General features: G+C 37.7%; 1 protein-coding gene across 6 annotated transcripts in view; it reads left to right on the forward strand.

Moving 5' to 3' along the window:
- Positions 1-657: 657 nt before the first annotated feature.
- Positions 658-21,235, forward strand: part of AOX1 (aldehyde oxidase 1) — a 44,265-nt gene continuing 23,687 nt past the window's right edge. For 2 of the 6 annotated variants that reach the window (XM_068686648.1, XM_068686646.1), the window contains exons 1-15: positions 658-814; positions 2,339-2,396; positions 5,014-5,119; positions 6,345-6,453; positions 7,031-7,157; positions 8,037-8,098; positions 10,747-10,827; positions 11,689-11,769; positions 12,874-13,018; positions 13,184-13,276; positions 14,839-15,020; positions 15,221-15,314; positions 17,835-17,944; positions 18,813-18,997; positions 20,199-20,361. In XM_068686648.1, the coding sequence (XP_068542749.1) occupies positions 755-814; positions 2,339-2,396; positions 5,014-5,119; positions 6,345-6,453; positions 7,031-7,157; positions 8,037-8,098; positions 10,747-10,827; positions 11,689-11,769; positions 12,874-13,018; positions 13,184-13,276; positions 14,839-15,020; positions 15,221-15,314; positions 17,835-17,944; positions 18,813-18,997; positions 20,199-20,361 (1,656 nt within the window). In that variant the 5' untranslated portion in view covers positions 658-754. Of the gene's footprint in view, positions 815-2,338; positions 2,397-5,013; positions 5,120-5,156; positions 5,185-6,344; positions 6,454-7,030; positions 7,158-8,036; positions 8,099-10,746; positions 10,828-11,688; positions 11,770-12,873; positions 13,019-13,183; positions 13,277-14,838; positions 15,021-15,220; positions 15,315-17,834; positions 17,945-18,812; positions 18,998-20,198; positions 20,362-21,235 lie in introns of those variants that run through there. The other 4 variants (XM_068686649.1, XM_068686647.1, XM_068686650.1 and 1 more) reach the window with 4 other exon arrangements.

Consider the following 21,235-nt stretch of genomic DNA (forward strand, 5'->3'; position numbering starts at 1 on the left):
CAGTAACTCGTGGATGAATATGCTCGCTCATCAGAGGAATCAGGACTCTCTCCTTCCCTTAAATCGCTGTGCTCTACGTCTGGCATCAGTCTGAAATACCTGAGTTTTATTGAGAGACAGTTATGTTCAAGTAGAAATGGTTGTTGTTTTTAAAAATAATAATAAGTCTAACAGTTACCTCTTATCTGAACAATGTCTAATCACCTGTCCTGAACTCAGCCTGGCATGTGCATGTGCCAAACCCTATGCTGAACAGTTCAGGGAAGAAGAATCTGGCTGCAGTTTGCCATCCTCCCTTTGGTTCACAAGAGCATCTTCTTGTCCTTGCAATTCAGAATATGGAATATTCTTCAAGTTGGCTCCCTACAGTTCAAAATCAAAGACCTTACAGCATCATTACTTAAAACAAGGTCCTCCAGTTGATGCCTTATAGTCTCTTCTGTCTCTTTCAGGTAAGATTTTTTTTTTTTTTTTAATATAAATAATACAACACATTGGAATTAATCAGGATAAAGTATTCCCGAGCCTCCATTTGAAAGTTTTCTAAAACAGCTGCAGAGTTTCATTTAATTCAAACATTTTATTTACACATTCTGAACTTCCTGGAGAGTTCCTGTTCTGAGCTTTGCAGCCCCGGTTCTGAAGGTGCCTCCCCCAGTTCCCGCCTCTGTGTCCACCCTGTTGCTGCGCGGCTCCGCCCCAGCCTGCCGAAGGACTCCCCAGCTGCCGCTGAAAGTTCTGAGGCTGGAATACGATGTCCTTGCAAGGAGCAGCAGGGGCTGACGAGCTCATTTTCTATGTGAATGGCAGGAAGGTAAGTGCTGCTGTGAGGGGGAGCGGAGAAAGAGCGGTTGCTGTTCCAGAAGTAACCCTGAATGGTGTGGGCACAAATGAGATCTGGTTTCCTCAGACTTAGAGGAGGCTGCAGCCCGTGGAGAACCCGCACCAGAGCAGGGGCCGGGCCGGAGCTGTAGCCCCTGGAGGAGCCCACGCAGGAGCAGGGGATCTGAGGGGATCTGCTGTCCATGAGGGACCCATGTTGGAACAGTTTGCTCCTGATGGATGTCCCCCATGGTACAGACCCATATGGGAGCATTTCTTTCCTGTGGGAAGCCATGCAGGATCGGTTCAGGAAGAATGGCATCCCGTGGGATGGACCCCACATGGAGCAGGGGCAGAAAGTGACCATCAAGGAGTGGTAGAGGCAAAGTGCTGCAGACTGACTGCAGCACCCATTCCCCTTTGCCCTGTGCCACTTGGGGGGAGGAAGTAGAAGAGGGTGGATGACAGGAAGGTGTTTTTAATTTGTTTTCTTTGTTTCTCAGTTCTCTAGCTTGTTAGGAATAGGTGATAAATTTCTCTAATCTCCCAGTACCAAGTCTGTTTTGCCCCTGACAATTGGTAAGTGATCTCCCTGTCCTTATCTCAACCCTTGAGCCCATATTTTCTCCCCCTTTCCCTTTGAGGAGGGGGAGTGAGAGAGTGGCTGTGGTATAGTTCAGCTGCAGAGCAAGGTAACTCCACAATGTGGTTAAAACATTCCACAGTGCTGTTGAGTTTTGGGGGAAAAAACTTCAAAGTGAAGTGGGCTTTAAACTGGCTATCAAATTTAGGTGGTGAGCAAACTAGTTTTTCATTTGTAGGTGCCTAGCTTTTCATTTTCAGTGGTTGTTGGAGAAGAGATGCACAGAATAACACCAGCAAGTCAGCAAGACCCAAGTGCCAAAATCTGGACTAATGGCCATCATAACGATAATACTGCAAGAGCAAAATTAAGCTTGGTATTGATTCAATGTAACTGGAAGGAAATAGCCGATTCTAAGCAGTGGAATAAACAATCCTCTAATGAAATAAGAATGTAGGCATTTCTGATGCTCTGTTTTCGGTCTATTAAGGCAAGTGCAGGTTTATGTAAATAAAACTGGATGAAAAGCGATTCCTGCTGATACATTTAGAGGCATCCTCTACTGTTCATCCCAGTAGGTTAAAGTACCAGAGAGACTCCAAAATCTGCAAATCATTAATTCTTTGTGCTATGCTACCTTTATTGTACCAAAGTTCTATCCCATTTTTATTTTTAGTATGGTTGAAAGTCAATTCCCTCAGCATGACCTTTCAAGTAAGCAGCATTTATTTTTAGTAGATCCTGGAAACATTATCTGTCTGAAGAATTTTTTTACAAGTCCAAACTCTCCTGTGGGCATTGCAATAGGGGTAGTTCTATGAGAGGAAACCAGAGGAGAACTTTTTTCTGGCTTTGTGGGAATGTACTCTGTACCCTGAATTTTGAAAAGTTTTGCTTTCTTAGTTAGAGATTGGTTTTCATTTCTTACTGTAGATAATAGAGAAACATGCTGATCCTGAACAGATGCTGCTGTCTTACCTGCGAAAGAGACGTATCCTTTTCTTGTTTTTTCTTGAAGTCACTCAGTTGAAAGTCTTATTAGAGCAAAATTCTCATAAATAATTAAAAGGTCATTTACAAGCTTAAAGAAGCTGTGACTTCCTTTATCTTAAGCAACCATATTAAATGATGTCCTTCTTAAGCCAAATACTCTTCAGTGAGCTACTGTACTTTTTTTTTTTTGCCTAGTTTCCTAAACAAATAAGAGCTATGCTATTTATCACTGTGTGCATGTGTGTATTTATCTGTTTGATTCTAAGAACCTTTTGGCTAGTGTGAATAAAACTTGACAGAGTAGGCATCTCCAAATTGTGTAAAAGTCTCTTTGTGGAAAGAGGAAAGACCTTGTGATGAGAGCCTAAGTCTGTTGGAATTTTGAAGTAATCTGTTAACTTCTTATGAGAAGCATTCCAGATTTCTAAACCTTAAAAACAAACAAAAAACAGGTCTTAACAGCAAGTAAATATGAACAAGTATGAATTTTTAAAATGGGAGGAAAGAAAATAGATAAAGCAGAAGTTGAAAGAGCTAGAGCTTATACCCTGACGTTATTTTTTTTTTCCCAAATTTCTCTCCTGTCTTGGTTTGTCCACATCTCAGTGGCTTTCTCTGTTGCTACAAATTCTGCAGCAGTTGCTCTGATCTTTTCCTCTATTTTTATTTGCCTTTTCTGAGGCTTGTTTATATGTCTGATTTCAACTGTTAACAGCTTTCCAGAACCTGCTGTGCCACAGGCTTATTCCCAGTATTCATGAAGCTGTTTTTTACTGTTGAGTAACACATTATATGTAGGGACTGTCATCCAGGAGCATGGACCAAATGGGAGAGAGCAGAATCTTCCCTGTTCGGCAGCTTCCTAGGCTGTCTCCTGAAACATATTACCAGAGAGCAAAATGACATATACCATACGCTAGAGAATTCACACAACAGAATGTTTTTATAAACTTTAAATTTTTAGAAGAAATACTTAAGTTGAAACATCTTCATTACTGATCAGTCATAAGGAGGAGTCTGGTGAAGAATAGGTCGCTGTAGTTCTGGTAATTAGGAAATTAATCTTCATTAACTTGTAACAACTTCAAGCTCCATTGAGCTATAAAACATGGCTCCATACCAGTTCTATCACAGGAGTTGTATTTCATTTGTTAAAGCACATTTGTGAGTGAGATTATCTAGGTCCCATACATATGCTGCACTGACTTGCTCTGGCACCTTGAAAAATCATTTAACCTTACTGTATATTTGTAATCTCCTTATAAATAAGGATAAGATTAACTTGTTTTCTGGAGCTAGTAGGGTTTTACCCTACAATTTAAATTTTGGCTTATTCTTGTATTCTGATGCTTATGTCTGTATAATAGTGTGTTATTCTCTAAGATGTACCTGTATGACTGTGCCTGAGACCACTCAGGTAGCCAGACTTGAGGTACTGATTCTTTTCACAGCAAACTTCCACACATAGTGAGCTAATTTAGCTAGGACGACAGCTAATTTCTTAAACAGCCAAAAATGAATGGCAGGGAGCAAAAATATAGGTCAGAAATAACTTATGCTGATGGCTGCCAAAATTTGTATAATCCGAAATGACTGAGTATGAGGAAATTTAGTGTCTTCCAGTAATGTGTTTTATAATTGCAACATACAATATAATACTTCACTAAGCATCCTGACATCTTTTATTTATTTATTTATTTTGGCTAAATGCCATAGAAATCAGCATATTGGAATACTGTTAATAACTGTAAGGCCCAGTGTAAATTAGCAAATAAATAGAAGAGTAAGAAGGAAAGAGACTGTATCTTAAAATGTACTGGTTATATCTGACAGGTTAGGATGTTAGTGAAAGGGCTCTGTAAAGCATTTTGCAGTGGAAAAAGTAGTAGAGCTTAATTGGGTGAGACCTTAAAACAATGTATGTGTGTCAGAGCATTATTTCAAGTGAAGAGTGCTAACTCCCACGTTGACGAACAACTTTTCACAACACATTGTTAAAAGCAAAGGCAGCTTGTTTTCCCCTCCATCATTCCATGCTCCTGGCAGAAAGCTCTCTTCCTGCAACTTACGCCAACTGTGACATTCCTCAGACTTCTCTGTGTACTAATTCCACTCGCTAGACCAGCAGAAAAGTGACCCAGGAAAAACAGAGGGTAGCTATCAGCTGGATTAGTGACTCGGTCACTCATTAGCTAATCATTGATCAGCTCCTGGAAGGGGCTGGTGAGTAAAAGAATTGGTGCAAGAGGTCTTGTTTTTTTCCAGTTACTTTTCCAGTGGCACTTCTGGGAAAACTTTGGATATTGGTTTTAGTGTCCTGCTGGATATATAACTAGTTTGCCCGTTACAAGTTTTTTCTTTTCATGTTTTCACTTGTAAAACTTTTTCACTTACTGTTTCTGACTCCATTTACTCCTTCAAAAGAATTTGTTTTTCCTTATCTTCAATCTTATTGTCACTGAAAATTTTAATCATGTATAAGAAAGAATCCAATATATATGCTATTGTATCTAACCAATTATATATTCCATAAAAGTTCAGGAAAAAAAGATGGTCCTCAAGCTTTATAGAAGAATAAAGGCCAAAATGAAACTTTTTTTTTTCCCTACTGGTAGCACTTTCAGTCCATCTTACAGGAACTAAGTATGGCTGTGGAGGAGGTGGCTGTGGTGCCTGTACGGTGATGATATCAACTTATGAACCAGCTTCAAAGAAGATACGGTATCCTTAACAGAAAATTTGTAAAGCTTTATGCAAAATTTTATGACTGTAAATGCAGTTTCCAGGTATGAAACTTGAAAAACAAACAAACAAACAAAAACATTTGTAATGTATGTGTTTATTAGTAAAAGAATCCAAAAGGAAGAGCCGCTTTAATCCAAAGAAGGACACGGTTTTAAAAAAAATCAACTGTTCATTCAGCTGTAAATTTGTTGAAATGCTTAATTTGCTAATACAACCTGACAGCTGCTGTGAGGAGTTTTCTCTTTAGGAAGTGCTAATTTAACATCCTTTGTGCTGACCACAGGGACATAGCTTCTCCCTGCAGTTCTGTCATATAAGTCATGGGAGAATAGGGCAGCCAGAAGTGTGAGTTGGATCAGCCCAGCCCTCTAATACTTAACTCCCTCTCCTTGCCCAAAAGAGATTTCAAAACTCAATAGCAGTTTTGTTAAACTAAAAGCAGGAATAAATTAAATTGAAATTGAAAAAACTTTAATCAAATTGTTTAATACTAACTGTCATTGTCAACGGAGCATCTTTTCAGGTGTGTGTGTGGGGGAAGATATCAAAATGTTCTAGTTGTTCCTTTAGACAATTATGTTATGTTGGAGTACAATGTAAATAAAATGTTTAATGTTATTTTAAGTGTTAAATTAGAAAAACTATAATGATGCTACCGAAAAGAAACATTTCAACTATAGTAAAACAAAGCATTTTATTGTTAATGACAAAAAGCTTTACAGAATTTTGTTTTGGTACATTGTTCCTATTTGGAAGGATTTTTTTTTTTTTTTTAGAAGGATTTTTATTTTTTTTACATTAGAATTTCCTTTGGATCAGAAACTTGGATTTCAAATTATCAGCAATAATTTTTTTCTTTTTTCAGAGGACTACACCAACTCTCCCTTCCCCACTTTCTTCATCCAAAACACACTTGAAAGGTTGATTGTGAGCAGGAAAAATGAGAGGGCAATTAGAAAAGACTGAAGTATTAGGGAAGATGTAAATTCTCCAAAACTGTCAATATTATGTCCTTGTAAGTACAGTACATGTAAGTACTGGGGACAAGAAACACAGCTAGTAAGTAATCTCTTCTATAGCACTTACTCTTCTGTCATTCCAAATGATGGTAATGGCTTTGTAAGTAAAAACTAAGTCTTACTTTACCACAAAATAATATTCAGATGTGTTTAAGTTCTTTATTCCCCTTAATGCTCCGAAGTCACTACTCAGCAAATGCATGCTTGCTTCCTATTTGCTCCTTGTATGGTGTGGCAGTCACCACAGTGGAAGGTGTTGGAAGTACAAAAAGCAGGGTTCATCCAGTTCAGGTGAGAACGCATTATCATTGTGTAAGAAGATTATTGATTTCTTCCTTTGATTGGGCTGGCTTGAGTGGCAGTGCATGGGAATCAGGGCATGGATATTTCATGTCACTTATTCCCCCTGATAATGGATAACAGAATAAAACACAAGTTTCTGATGGTTGGTTGATCAAGACTGATGATGTGTAGCTCATGATGGACCTTGCAGTAATACTGACACCCTGATCACATAGTTGGTACATAAGAATTGTTGGAGTGAATCAGGCTTACCATTCCATTTGAGGTAATGGTACACCTTGGACAATGCCCTTTAGCTGATGTTTTAGTATGGAAGCAAAAAAGGCAAAAGCCCACTGAATGTTAATTAGCTTCCTTGGTGATGTGTGCTAGGGTTTCACGCCCAAAATAATTACTCTTATTTGAGTATTAATAATTACTCTTATTTTGAGCTTAAATTGTTTTCCTTTATAAGTCTGATTTACCATCAAGAAAGCATTTAGTGTGGGTTTCCTATGTGTGAGAGAGTTTATTAGAAAGGGTGAAGTACATTGAGAGGAGTACCATTTGTGGTGTTTTATTTCAGGAAAGGCTTGCCAAGTGCCATGGCTCCCAGTGTGGTTTCTGTACCCCTGGAATGGTGATGTCCATATACACATTACTAAGAAACTACCCAGAACCAACTTCAGAGCAGATGACTGCAGCTCTGGCTGGTAAATATTGCCACTTCTAATTTGTAGGTATGTCATTGAACCATTTTCTTCTGATACTTTGCATACACGAGTGCAAATCTGTGTGAGTACACATGCATATGTGTACTCTAGATTGCACTTCCCAGCAGAGTTGCTATGGGACACTGACATTTTATTTCCTGTCATTCTTTTATCCTGGAACATGAATCATGGAGCTGTGGGTTGCTCAGGGACAGGTGTTCAAAATATCCTCATATGTATCGTCTGAAATGTTTTAAATCAGATGCGCAAAAACGACAGTACACTGGAGAAGAAGCTGCCCCTGAAAGTTTCTAAGATACTATTACATCTGGAGTTGAGAATGTCATAAATCTCACAGGAAGAGGGTCCCTTTGTGGTAGCAATAAAACAGTTAAATAAGGTAGAGATGTATGCATGCCATCTTCACTAAGGGCAAACGTGAACATTTTTTTGCAGGTAAAATACATTTTTTGTTATGCTGTGGAGTTATAATGGACTCAGACATTTCATGTTACTATGAGATGAACTAGATGGAGATACAATGCTAAGCTTCACTATTAAAAATAGATCGGGGGAAAGGAAAAACATTTTGAGTGGGTACTTATCTCTTCTTTCCTGTTTGCTAAGATGTAGTCACTGTTCTTTGAGTGCAGCTTTCAAGTATCTCATATTCCCCTTGAAACAACAGCCTTTTTCTCTTGGGAGCTGCGGAGTCTTAAGTCTAGTGAAACAGTGATCTTTTTATCTCTTCAGAGACCAAAAATTTTATTTTCAGCCTCAAAGATGCAAACCTCATGTAAAAGCATTTTAAACCCACATCTTTAGAACAAAGGCTTTTTTAAGTGATTTCCTTTTTTTTTTTTTTTTCTTTTTTTTCAGGGAACTTGTGCCGTTGTACTGGATATAGGCCAATCCTAGATGCCTGTAAAACTTTTTGTAAGGTGAGGAGTAGTGATTATAGAAGTTTTGTCATAACTTTGTTGTTATTATTAGTACTCTTTTAAAGTACAGATAGATTATGCCTCTCAGTACGTTTATGAACTAATGTTTTAGTTGATAGGTTCCTATGGAGTGTGAGGAGCATGAATTATTATGAAATATAGTATTTAGATTAGAAATTTAGACAGGATGCCCAGAGAAGCTGTGAATGCCCCATCCCTGGAAGTGTTTAAGGCCAGGTTGAATGGGACTTCGGGAAACTTGATCTAGTGAAAGGTGTCCCTGTCCATGGCAGGGGGGTTGGAGTTAGATGATCTTTAAGGTCCCTTCCAACCCAAACTGTTTTATGGTTCTTATATACAGGCCATGAAGATTTTTAATAAGACAATGTATTTTTCCTCTGTTAAGAGATGCAGATCAGAATCACAGAATCATATAGGTTCTAAGAGACCTCCAAGATCACCGAGTCCAACCTCTGACCTAACCAGTCCTCCACTAAACCATATCACTAAACTCTACATCTATATATCTTTTAAATACCTCCAGGGATGGTGTCTCAACCACTTCCCTGGGTGGACCATTCCAATGCCTAACAATCCTCTCGGTAAAGAAGTTCTTCCTAATATCCAACCTAAACCTCCCCTGGTGCAACTTCAGCCCATTCCCCTTCATCCTGTCACCAGGTACATGGGAGAATAGACTAATCCTTACCTCACTACAGCCTCTTTTCAGGTACCTATAGAGAGCGATAAGGTTTCCCCTGAGCTTCCTCTTCTCCAGGCTGAACAATCCTACCTCCCTCAGCAGCTCCTCATAAGCCTTGTTCTCCAGACCCCTCACCAGCTTTGTTGCCTTTCTCTGGACTTGCTTGAGTACCTCCATGTCCTTCTTGTAGCAAGGGGCCCAAAACTGAGCACAGTACTCGAGTTGCAGCCTCACCAGAGCCGAGTACAGGGGGACAATCACTTCCCTAGCCCTGCTGGCCACACTGCTTCTTATGCAAGCCAGGATGCTGTTGGCCTTCTTGGCCACCTGAGCACACTGCTGGCTCATATTCAGCTGACTATCCACCAATACTCCCAGGTCCCGCTCTGCCTGGCAGCTTTCCAACCACTCATCTCCCAGCCTATAGCGCTGCTTGGGGTTATTGTGCCCCAGGTACAGGACCCAGCACTTGGCCTTGTTGAACTTCATGCAGTTGACCTCAGTCCATGGGTCCAGCCTATTCAGATCCTCCTGCAGAGCCTTCCTGCCCTCAAGCAGATCGACACACGCACCTAACTTGGTGTTGTCTGCAAACTTACTGAGGGTGCACTCGATCCCCTCATCCAGATCATCGATAAAGGCATTAAAGAGAACTAAAAAGAACCTCTGTTCCCCTGAGAAGGCAGTCGCCTACAACGATCACCTTTCTTTCTTAGTGGAGGCAGTCCTGAGGTGTGGAGTTGACTATCTTGCCTTAAGCATCCTTCTGGGTAGACTGTTAAACTCATCCTCACCCACCAGTATCTCAAGCTCCAGTCTTGGGTCTGAAACCTGTTGTGTAAGGGCACCAGGGAAGGCTGAGCCGGTAGGGGGGTTGCCTCTGACGTTGAGCAGGGACCTGTCTCCATTCCTCCTCATCTCCTGGGTCCTCTCCCTCTGCTCGGCAGGGCAGGGGGTCCACCACTGTTTGGGGTGTCTCACCCTGGTGCCTTTCCTTCAGGCTTTGCAGGGAGTTGCTCCACCTTTCTATCTCGTGCTCATACTACTCCCTGCTGATCACAGAATCACAGAATTGAAGGGGTTGAAAGGGACCTCGAAAGATCATCGTCCAACCTCACTGCCAAAGTAGGTTCCTTGGAGCAGGCTGCCCAGGTGGGCATCCAGACTGGCCTTAAATATTTATCTCCAGAGAAGGAGACTCCTCCACAACCTCCTGGGCAGCCTGTCCTAGTGCTCTGTCACCCTCACCATGAAGAAATTCTTTCCCATGTTGGTGCAGAACTTCCTGTGCTCTATTTTGTGACCATTACTCCTTGTCTTGTCCCCGCAAACCACTGAAAAGAGGTTGGCCAAATCCCTCTGTGTCCCACACCTCACATATCTATACACATTGATGAGATCCCCTCTCAGTCTTCTTTTCTCCATGCTGAGCAGACCCAGGAAATGATGAATATGTTGAAAATATGAATAAGAAAACGATTAATAAGGTGTCTAGTAGCCTAGCCTGTTTATTTTAAAAAAAAAAAAAAAAAAAAGGAACATGGGAACTTGGTGTCTAGCATGAATTATGAAGAGTACTCCAAAGTAACTACATGTGTTTTATCATGGATCGATACTGGCATAAATAACATGTCAGAGACCTTCAATGAAAGAAATGGGAGACTGAACTGTGGATAAAAGAAATAATGTTGAATGTGTGTTCTCACAAGGTCCACCAAATTTCATATAACATGAAATATTTTATATTAAGGACTTGAATAGCACAAGATTTTAAGATATTTTTGGATATTGTCACTTTTACGCACAAATCCTTCTGATGCAGTTAATTATTAAATGTTATCCAGAACTTCATTGAAATGTAAGGAGAGACTCTTAATGGCTCAAGCAGTCTTTAACTTATTGCCAGCCTGGGCACTATTTTACTGATAGAATGTTCCTATTTTAGGAATCTGTTTGTTGTCAAAGTAAAGCAAGTGGTAAGTGTTGCTTGGATCATGAAGAGGATTTGTTTGACAAGGAAGAGAAGGTAGGATTTTAAGTATTTTAACTGTACTAGTTGGTTTTAGAACCTACAGAAAAGAGTCTTGCATTGTGTATTTATTGTAACTATTCAAGATATAGGCATAATCTGTTTATACCTTCCACCTTACTCACCTTCCATAATATTACAGTTGTTATATATAAAATCAGATATTTTATTATTCCTCACAGGAAATTTGGAAATATTTTTAAAAATCAAGGCTTCTATGTGTATTCTTTTATGAGAAGGAGATGATGTAGCAATCATCTTTTTTTATTGTTTTTTTTTGTTTTTGTTTTTTGCATTATGCAAAAAATCAGGGCATATGTTGGACTGTCTAAAACCAACAACAAGTGATAATCTGAATGTAACCACTTATCTCTTCAGAATCTAACCGTTGGTTTGAATCCAATAAACTGCTACGTTCCTAAAAATAGGCCATGATTGTAGTGTTATAAGAAACCTTTTATTCATGTACGTTTGACTTCGTTCTCTGTTTTCTTTCAATAATATCTGATCTACTTCTCTGCCTTTTGGGTTCTGTAGGTTGGCATGAAACCATCTACTTTCTTGCAGTAGGACACCAGGAAGCCTGTAGTTAGTCTTTCAGTTACTTGCCTCTATACTTGCTAATACACACATTTATGTTATGAGTAAACTTTGAAAAACTGTTATGACCACTTCCTTCACCTGCAGCTTCAAATGAAGCATTGTAATTTAGCACAAAATGCAAAAGGTAATGGAATTGCCAATTTTCTACTGGCTTCATTGGGACCATTACAGTTTTTTTTGGTTTTGTTTTGTGTAGAAATAAGAATGAGAGAAAAAAATAGATACTGTCTTTGCTTGTTTCCTTTCTTTTTTAAGATTTCCACCAGATTATTTTCACCAGATGAATTCCAGCCCTTAGATCCCACTCAGGAGCTTATATTTCCTCCAGAACTAATGGTAATTTTTGCTACTTACAGACTACTCTTTAGTTCTGTCTTTTTCTTCTTAGTAGTCCATAGTTCAGGACTCATTCTAACATCCTGCTTAGCAGTGATTCATCAGAAAAAAAATTGTCATATGATTCTGGTTTAATTTTAAAAAGTTATTTTTTTTTCCCCCGTGATCTCATTGAATAATCACATACAAAAAAATCATATTGGGAAGCTGCAGAATTAAGCATTAGGTGAGAAGACAAAATAACCTAAAGGGAGTGTTCAGTGCAGCACCTGTATGTACAAATGCTTCCTAGCAAACTGGCAAATACTTTTTATCTAACATTGCCAAAGTAATACATTTTCCCCATTTTGTGGCTTAATAGTTTTGCTGGTCTTGTCTATCAATAGTCAGCCTTAAATGGCTATCCAGTCTGGGGAGTGTTTAGCTCTAGTGATTCAAGTGGGGCAAAGATATGAGCAGCTAAAATAAGGACACTGGAATATAAATTGTCAGTAATCCTTGATTATTGAGAGCAGTATATTCCCTAGAAAAACTAAAAGCTGCTTCCTTTGTAGTATTGTCAAGGTATGAATTCAAAGACAAATTCACTATAGCTAGCTGTCTGCTTACAGAGAAATGTTGAGAACTGTGAGATAGGTGTTCCTGCCTATGTATTTGTACCCACACCAGTTCACAAGGTTTTTCCAACTGATCAGTAAACAGTGCTAGAACGTCCAAAAAAATCCATTTGTTTACATAAAGGAATGTGGCTGCTGTTATCACTGGTAACCTCCAAACAAAGGGTGCAAACACCTCCCTAAGTATTTTTAATTATTTTTTAAATTAATTTCAGCAATTGCAGAATCTATTTGTACTTTTGTTTATTTGTGGGCTATTTATTATATTTATCATCAATCTGGTCCATTGGACTCAGTCAAAATTTGAAAAAATCACCAGTGTGCAAAGGACCAGCCTAACAGTCCCCATTCTGTGCATTTTGAAGGCTTAAGTAGAATTACCATATTTTAAGAACTTCTTTTTACTTCCAGTCTAATGTCATGTCTGTTAGACCCTGCCACCTGTCTCTGTGTCTAAATATGTAAATCTGCTATATTTCTCCATCAGAGAATGGCTGAAAATCAACCAAAAAGAACTCTGGTTTTTCATGGGGAACGAATGACATGGATTTCACCTGTAAATTTAGATGAATTACTAGATCTGAAAGCTGCCCACCCCAAAGCACCTTTGGTTGTTGGGAACACCATTGTGGGTATGTATGATCTGAATGTCTTCTGTTGACATTGTTTCAGCCTCCATGGGAGGAGTGGGACTATGTTTGTCATTCATTATGTTTTCATCTGTAAGCTTAGGCTCCTCTATGTTGGACCTGCAGTTATGGAATATACATTTATGTCTGTGCCTTCCCATTTGGTAGGACCTCAGATGAAATTTGGAGGCATGTTCCATCCAATTGTCTTTTCTCCAGCAAGAATCCCGGATCTGAATGTGGTGAAGTACACGGATGACGGTCAGTAGACCTCTCTTTGTTTCAGACATGGGAGATTCCTCTGCAGTAGGGGATGCTACTCCATTCCATCATGCTGAAAGTGTGAAGTGCTGTACAATGATCTTGGCTCTCCAGTCATGCCTAAGCATGCTTGGCTATTTCCTGGATCAAGGTGGCTGTCTGTAGCCACTGTCCCAGCACATGGCACAGTTTTATACCATGTTATGTTGCATAGCATAGAGAACCACAGTGTGTTAACAACTTTGTACAATTGTCTACGTTAAAAAAAAGTCTGTGATTCAACTATGATAGCTAATTCACACTAAATAATCTTGCTCTCAAAAATAACAGCATTAATTATTCCAAATTAGTACCCTTGTACCTCAATTTGTATGTTTGAGATCAGTACAGTGATATTTTTAATATTGAAGGTAAACTAGGTTTTAGCTTTAAAATTAGTTCTATTTAATTTTCAAATAGCAACTAAAAATACATTTAAACTTCCTATAATAGCATAAATTAATTAAATATAAATTACATCGTGCATATTTATTGCATAAGTTTTAAGGAAAATCAGGGCCTGTATCTGAAGAAGGATACTTACTACATGCCTGAAGCCACATTTTTGAAGCGGGAAACTGTATTTAACGTTACTGTCATTGCATCTAGAACATCTTTTTCAGTTTGCTGCAATCAGCCAGTTCCAGCTGCCAATTAATTCATTCTTAGCTGAAAAGTGGTTGGTAATTTACAAGAAGCATGGAGAATGTTTACTGTTTCTTTTATTCTATAAATAATATCTAGTCATTGGAGTGTAAGGCTTACTCATTCTAACATGAGAGAGACTCGGTTTAGTTTGCCAACCAGGAAGAGTATTTCCTCTCTTTAATTAGATTTCAATGCAGAGCATGTTTTGATTAATTTTTTCTTTAAGTACATAAATTTTAATATAGTTTTACTTAATAAAATCCAGTGGAAAATATTTATATTTTGAGTTATATTTTTAATTGAATTCCAGTTTCCATTCAAAAAATTCACACATTACATAAATGAAACCCATTAATAATTTTGAATTAAGAGGCACTTTTTACCATTTTATAGTATTGAAAATTTTTAAAGTATAGTCTTAATATAAAAATTTATCACTGATCTTTCTAATGGGGGAAAAATACCATATTCAGTGTTAGCATTACTTACCTTGTTGCAAATGCTACATTAGAAGAATAACTGGAATGTAAATAGTGGTTAAAATAGGAAGAGCCCATTGAAGCTGCCTCAACTTCGGGTGAAACTTCACACAAACATTTCGACAAACTTGATGCAAGTAAAGCAGCTGGAAGCAGAGAACGGAGTTCCCTTTTTGTACACATGTTGAGCCATTAGCTCAACTTCATAATTTCATGAAACTTTACCCTCGGTCTCCTGAATTGAAAGGTGACAGTTCCTTAAATATGCAAAGTCCCTTCACTTTATGCCTACCTGTATTGCACATGAATAGTCCTAGCTCTACAGTCTGAACATAGTTTAAAACTCAGACAATAAAGCAATGCTCACATTATGCTTTCGTAATATTTTGGTAACAGGATTAACTCTAGGAGCTGCCTGCAGCCTGTCTCTAGTTAATGACATCTTGAGAAATGCAATCTCAAAGTTACCTGAGGAGAAGACAAAGATTTTCTATGCTGTCTTGAAGCAATTAAGAACACTGGGTGGAGAACAGATAAGAAACGTTGCTGTATGTTGTCTGTTACTTAAACTGCCAATTGTATGTTGAACAAAGCTTTGTTAATTGCTTCTGAACACAAGTACAACTTGCCTTTTTAATTGTCTTTAGTTGTTAATTTTCTATGAGTGCATCTTTTTGAGCTTTAAATATGCATAAATGTGTGTATAATCTTATTTATAATGACAGAACATGAAAATATGAAAGCAATGAAGAGAGGTAAGATTTTTTTTTTCCCCAAGTCTTTAGGTGGAAACGTTGTAAGTCGAAAATCAACCTCAGACTTGAATCCTATTCTGGCAGCTAGCAACTGTATGCTTAATCTGGCTTCAAGAGGTAAGCGGAGATATCTTGTCTCTGTACTAGTGTCAGAGATGCAGGATGCTACTGTATGAGGTGCAGGGGTGTCTGGTGAGTGCTTGTTAAGGAACCCTTTTCCCACTCACATAGAAGATCATGTCAAAATAAGAATATGTCAAAGATTCTCATGTCAAAGTAAGCATTCAGACCATCCAGATTGTATGTACTTCTGTGGGCAGTGAATTGCAAAAAGCATTCATAAAACCTGGTAATCTGAGTTATCTGTATACAACTTCCCCATCCTTCTGGTAGGTAGTTTTCTCTTTAACTGATACTTGTCCCTGGTTTTTAAATTACCCTCTGGCCCTGACAGGAACTGTAGTTTCTTTTTCCTCACATGTACTTCCAGTAAATACAGGAACCACTAGTCCAGCACTTTTTTCCATGCCTATTGCCTCATTTTCATTCCATCACTCTATACTCCCCTCAAATAGCTCCATTCCTTGTGTACTACTTTACCAATTTGAAGGGTGATGAAATATTGGTAGACTCAGCTGTCTGGTGGCTTGAAACTGTATGCTATTCTCCTTTCCAGATGTCTTATGTCCTTTTTTTGATTCTATGATTCTAAGACCTATTTTTGCCCTCGATCCAGAGAGCATATGTTACCATTTCAGACCATGTAATATTTTGCTTAGCACCATGAAATACGTGTTATTTATGCATTTGCTTCTGAGCCAGGATTTCATGAAATAGATACACAAAAAAATATTATTTATGATTTCCATTATTTCTTCCTGCATAGTTTGCCATTGAAGTACAGAAATACCTGTCAGAACGTCATTCTGAAAAGTCAGTGTATACACATTTGCATCTCCTCACCCAACAATTCCAGTGACATGCCTATTTATTTGAATGATAAATAGAATCACTGGCTGATACCTCTTTCTGTTAGCATGGAAGAATTTTACTGCTGGGAGAGGATTTCAGGCATTTTCATAGGTTTTTAACATGTTTCCTTAGCAAAAAATAGTCAGTGAAGCATAGGAAATGTGGATTGTTTAAGAAAAGGAGGTTACAGAGATGCTGTTTTTTCTTAGTATTTCTCTTAAATCATAGTGTAAAGGAAAAAGCATTTTCCCAGATTCCGGCAGGCTCACAGGTGGGATTGGGCAATGTATATAAACCAAGTTTAATCTGGGTGCAATTGCAAAGGCAAAACACCAGAAATGCCAGTGCTGCTATTTTTAAGTGTTACTTTTCAGATTTGCACTTCAGCAAAATAAAATTCCTGTACTAAAGTTTTGCTGTTACACTGGTTATGTTTTTTAGGAATGCAATTTTAATGCTAAGTGGTATTCTAGGATGAATAGAATACAGTGTCATCATCACATATAACATGAAAACATTAAGAAAGTAATCTTGCTCTAAAGCAAACAGTCTTACAGTATCAGGCTCACTGAATGTGAGAGGAATATTTTAGTCTATGAACTTCTTAAAAATGACACAGATTATCTGTTTGTACAAAGTTTTGGGATAGATCAGGGCTACTATAAGACATGTATTGTCTAGTAATGACAAATACTTAAAAATACAATGGACACCATAGGTAGCATGTGCAAAATACAAAGGACGTGGAAGATTAGTAGACGTATATATACATAAATACACATACCTTGATTTCATCTGATAAATGCACATGGTGGATCAGTGTGGATTTCCATCTGCACAATGTGTATTTTATACCTTTGTGTTTTTGCAGGATCATAATTCTACTTGACAGTTGCTTTGCTGGTATAGTTGCAGTTTTACTGACAAAACTTCTTGAGCCAATGGAGCTTGTTTAATTAATATAATCAATTTTATGTGTTAAAATATATATTGGATTTCCACTAGGAAGGCTTGCTAGCTTAACTGTGTAGTGGTATTGGCATAACTTATGTAGCATAGATGTTTAAGTGTTCAAAGAGCTCTTATAAATTTTGCTTCCTGATGTAATTTTGTTCTCTTCCCTTTTGAAAATTCCACCTTTTAATCTTACATATCATAGAATGATAAACATAGCCACTTTTAGAATAATCTACAAAAAGAGAAAGGAAAAGGCATTTATTCCCTCTGGACACCTGGAACTGCTTAGTCTCAAGACACACACACACACTAAAATAGTTCTGCATTTTTGCAGCACATCTCTCTCATTCAGTATTCTTACTCACTCCTTATACTTTAGTAGAAAATGTAGTGATGACAACAGGTGCAGAGATTTGGAATAGATTGACAGGAGCAGGGGAAGGGATTGTTGTTGCGATAGCATCAGAAGGGAAGATTACAGAATGGGGATAGTTCTCTGTGCCTTTTATTAGGAATATGGTGTTATGATACTTTGAAAGGTAGAGCAATCGTATATTTATAGAGCATATGACTCGTAAGATGTTTTATAAACTCCAAAATTATTTACTCATGAAATATGCGTGTGTTTTTTGCCAATTAAAAAATGTTCAATGTATGTTAGTTGCACTATTGTACAGAAGTTTCTGGATGTGGGATTTTTTTTTTTAGGAAGAAAGAGGCAGATTCCCTTGAGTGATATTTTTGCAGATGGAGTTGGTAACAATACCATTATGCCAGAAGAGATCTTAGTCTCTGTCCATATTCCCCATTCGAGGAAGGTAAGTTACTAGTACATTTAGGTTTGTTTTAGGTAGAGTTGCAGACTCTTAAATGAAGAGCAGGAAGGGGGCATAATCCATATGTTTAAAGTAACACAGTTACTGCTCACTTTCTGGATTCCTTACATCTGTTCCTGATACTGTCATACCATATCCCAGTTTCAGCCAAAAAATACATCTCAGTAGGTAAATAGTGATATGTAGTGTGATATTCATACAAAAGTTTACTCTGAAATGATGAGGGCAATAACAATTAGCAGTTCACTACAGAAAGGGTTCTTGGACAAGTTGTCATAGTCCTCATCCAAACAGGCTGCCCACATGTGGTATGGTTGGCATCAGGCAGGTAAAACATTACCACCTTTTGAGGATTTTTCCTAAGATTAGATAAGATTATACATGTGCTTTGTGCTTCTGTAAATGTTGCTGAACTGCATAATAGTCTTCAACTGGTGTTGTTTGCAATGATGAGTATGTGATTTTATAAAATAATTATGGGTGACGTTATCTGAGTACTGAAGTCAGGCAATACTTTGAAGCCTCTAAGCTTTTGGTCTTGTTATAAATGCAGCCCCACTATTCTTCTCCTCCCCTCCACAAGATCCCTATCTTCTGTGTATCTGCCATGAGAAAATTTAGTCATCTGAACTGTGTAGGTAATGGAAGATCAAAAAGAGACTGCTAGAACATCAAAGAAAGGTAAAGCTACTGAAATATCAATAGAAGGAAGTGTATGGTCTTGAATGCTCAGGAAGTTGAATTTGTGCTGTTCGTTTTGATTCTCTTGCTTCATGTAATGTAAAAGCAAGTTCTGCTTTCAGATACTTACATGCGTGCAGGTTATCCACTTCTGTCTGATCTTATTCAGGGAGAGTATATCTCTGCATTTCGACAAGCACCAAGGAGAGAAAATGCTCTTCCAATAGCCAATGCTGGAATGAGAGTCCTTTTTGAAGAAGGTACAGACAAAATAAAGGATTTAAGCATTTTCTATGGAGGTGCTGCCTCAACCACTGTCCATGCAAAACAAACCTGTTGGACACTTATTGGAAGGTAAAATTTCTCAGTGTTTTCTACATCTCAGAATAAAGGGATGTTGAGATCTTGGGTGTATTTCCTTGGAGCATGAAAGCACATGGGAGATTTGAGTTACCTGGCTTATGCCACACATGGTCAAGCAAATGGTCTGGTCAAGCAAATGGTCTGGTCAAGCCCAAATAATGACTTTTTAGGACCATTATGTTTTGGAGTCTGCACATGGGTGCAATTCCAGTGAGAAGGATGTAGAGAGATGTGAGATTTGAGCTGTGAAATAAGCAGATGAGGTATACATAGTTGTGGACTTGTACAAAAGCATTGGGAGATGATGCTGGGTCCCATAGGTTTGATGATCCCCTAGCATCAGTGTTCCCAAGTCCTTCAGTTTGGCTCTGATAGATACAAGGAATGGAAATTTCAGATGTGCTTAAGAAACTTAGGAACACAAGTCAGACCTTAACATTTTCAATATCTCTTCATCTACAAGATCATAATTTCTGACGTTCATCGCTGACATTTTTCTCCCCTTTGCAGCATCTTTCCAAGGTTCCAAGGTTTAGGGCATAAAATCTACAAATAATTCAAGCTCCATTTATCTAAATGGATCCCTTCCAGACTTTTTTTAACCAATTAATACACAACCATTTCACTATTAATTTTTTTTTCTGCTTTATGTGCTTAAATTTATTCTAACAGATTTATATTCTGATATTTAGGGTTGTGTAATTATGGAGAATTAACTGTGTTTGAGATACTTCAAGGAAGGCCTTTTCAGAAAATGTAGAACAGCAATTGAACATTAATCAGATCACTTAAAAGCATCTCCAGTTTGCACCAGTATTGTTGTTCACTTTTCTTTAAATATAGGGCAGTATCTGTGGAACAATGGTAATCCATAATAGTGTTAAATCAGCTTTAAAAATTTAATATTTTTTTTGTTGTTATTGTTCGTTTTTAAGAAAAGACTGGCATAAGACTTAATTCTTCTGACTTAAGAGACCTCACTTCCGTGAGCAACATTGATCTACACAATTTCAAGCCATCATTAAAATCAATAGCTTCATTGTAAGCAGGAGGGTACAAGGGTATTACTACAGTTTAAGTGTGTGCATTGATAAATATTGATATATATATATAGATAGATGGATATAGATATAGATATAAATAATTATCTTGAGCCCTTGTCTGATGGTGTCTGTGTTATTCTTTTTGACAGACACTGGAATGAACAGATGCTGGATGAAGCTTCCAGATTAATCCTTAAAGAAATAGCTCTTCCAGGCTCAGCCTGTGGTGGGAAAGTAGAATATAAAAATACTTTGATAGTCAGTTTCTTCTACAGATTTTTTCTGGAAGTATTGCAGTCATTGAAAACAATGGTAAATTGATTTTTCATGTTTGCTTTTTTGCAAGCAAATGAAGGGTTTTTTTTGTTTTGTTTTGCTATCTGTTAATGTTTGAGTATGTACATTCTGCTAAATATTGTCCTTCTTGGGTTCAGATCTACAGCACGTAAGTCCCAAAGAGACTGATGGAGAGGTGTCTGCTTAACTTTTATGTGCCCAAATATATTATGTGTCCAAGGTAGCATGTACATTAGGCTGTTAATAATAACAATAAATAATATTAATAGTAAAAATTTGAGCAATATTAATGCAACAGTGTATCAATACCGATGTGTCAGTATATTACCCCATCTTTCTGTAGTTCAAAAAGCAAATAAAATACATATAAACACTTTGAAAAGTAACTGTATGTGTTAAACAAACCCTCTTCCTTGTTTAAATTGTTGACTGGGAAAGGAGAAGGCTAAAATCTGATTGGCCCGATAAATTCTAGCTGTGATTTGTTTACTTTTGTTTTCATCTGTTCTTCTGAGGGAAACCATACCTGTTGCCTTTCTTTTCTGTATTACCATAAGCACTTTCATCTGAATTACCATTTCTAGGTAATTTACTAGGAATGATTCTATGCCAATTTTGGTCAGGCTCAAGAAGGAAGGTCTTCTGACTATCCCTGCTTTATTTTGCTTCCTTGAAACACACGCATTTGTCAAATTTAATGTATTTTTAAATATCATTTAGTGAAATCTTAAAACTCTACAGTCTTTTCAAATTGTCATTTTAGAGCCTAACTTGTGAGAGTCTTGAAGGAATTTTCTGTATAAAGAGCATGTATTTAGTGATTTTGGTTCTTAGCTTTTTTTAGTTGTAACATTCAAAATGTGAGTTTTAATAATAATTCACTTCCTTT

The sequence above is a fragment of the Anas acuta genome, chromosome 6 (assembly GCF_963932015.1).
Source record: "Anas acuta chromosome 6, bAnaAcu1.1, whole genome shotgun sequence".
Classification (NCBI taxonomy): domain Eukaryota; kingdom Metazoa; phylum Chordata; class Aves; order Anseriformes; family Anatidae; genus Anas; species Anas acuta.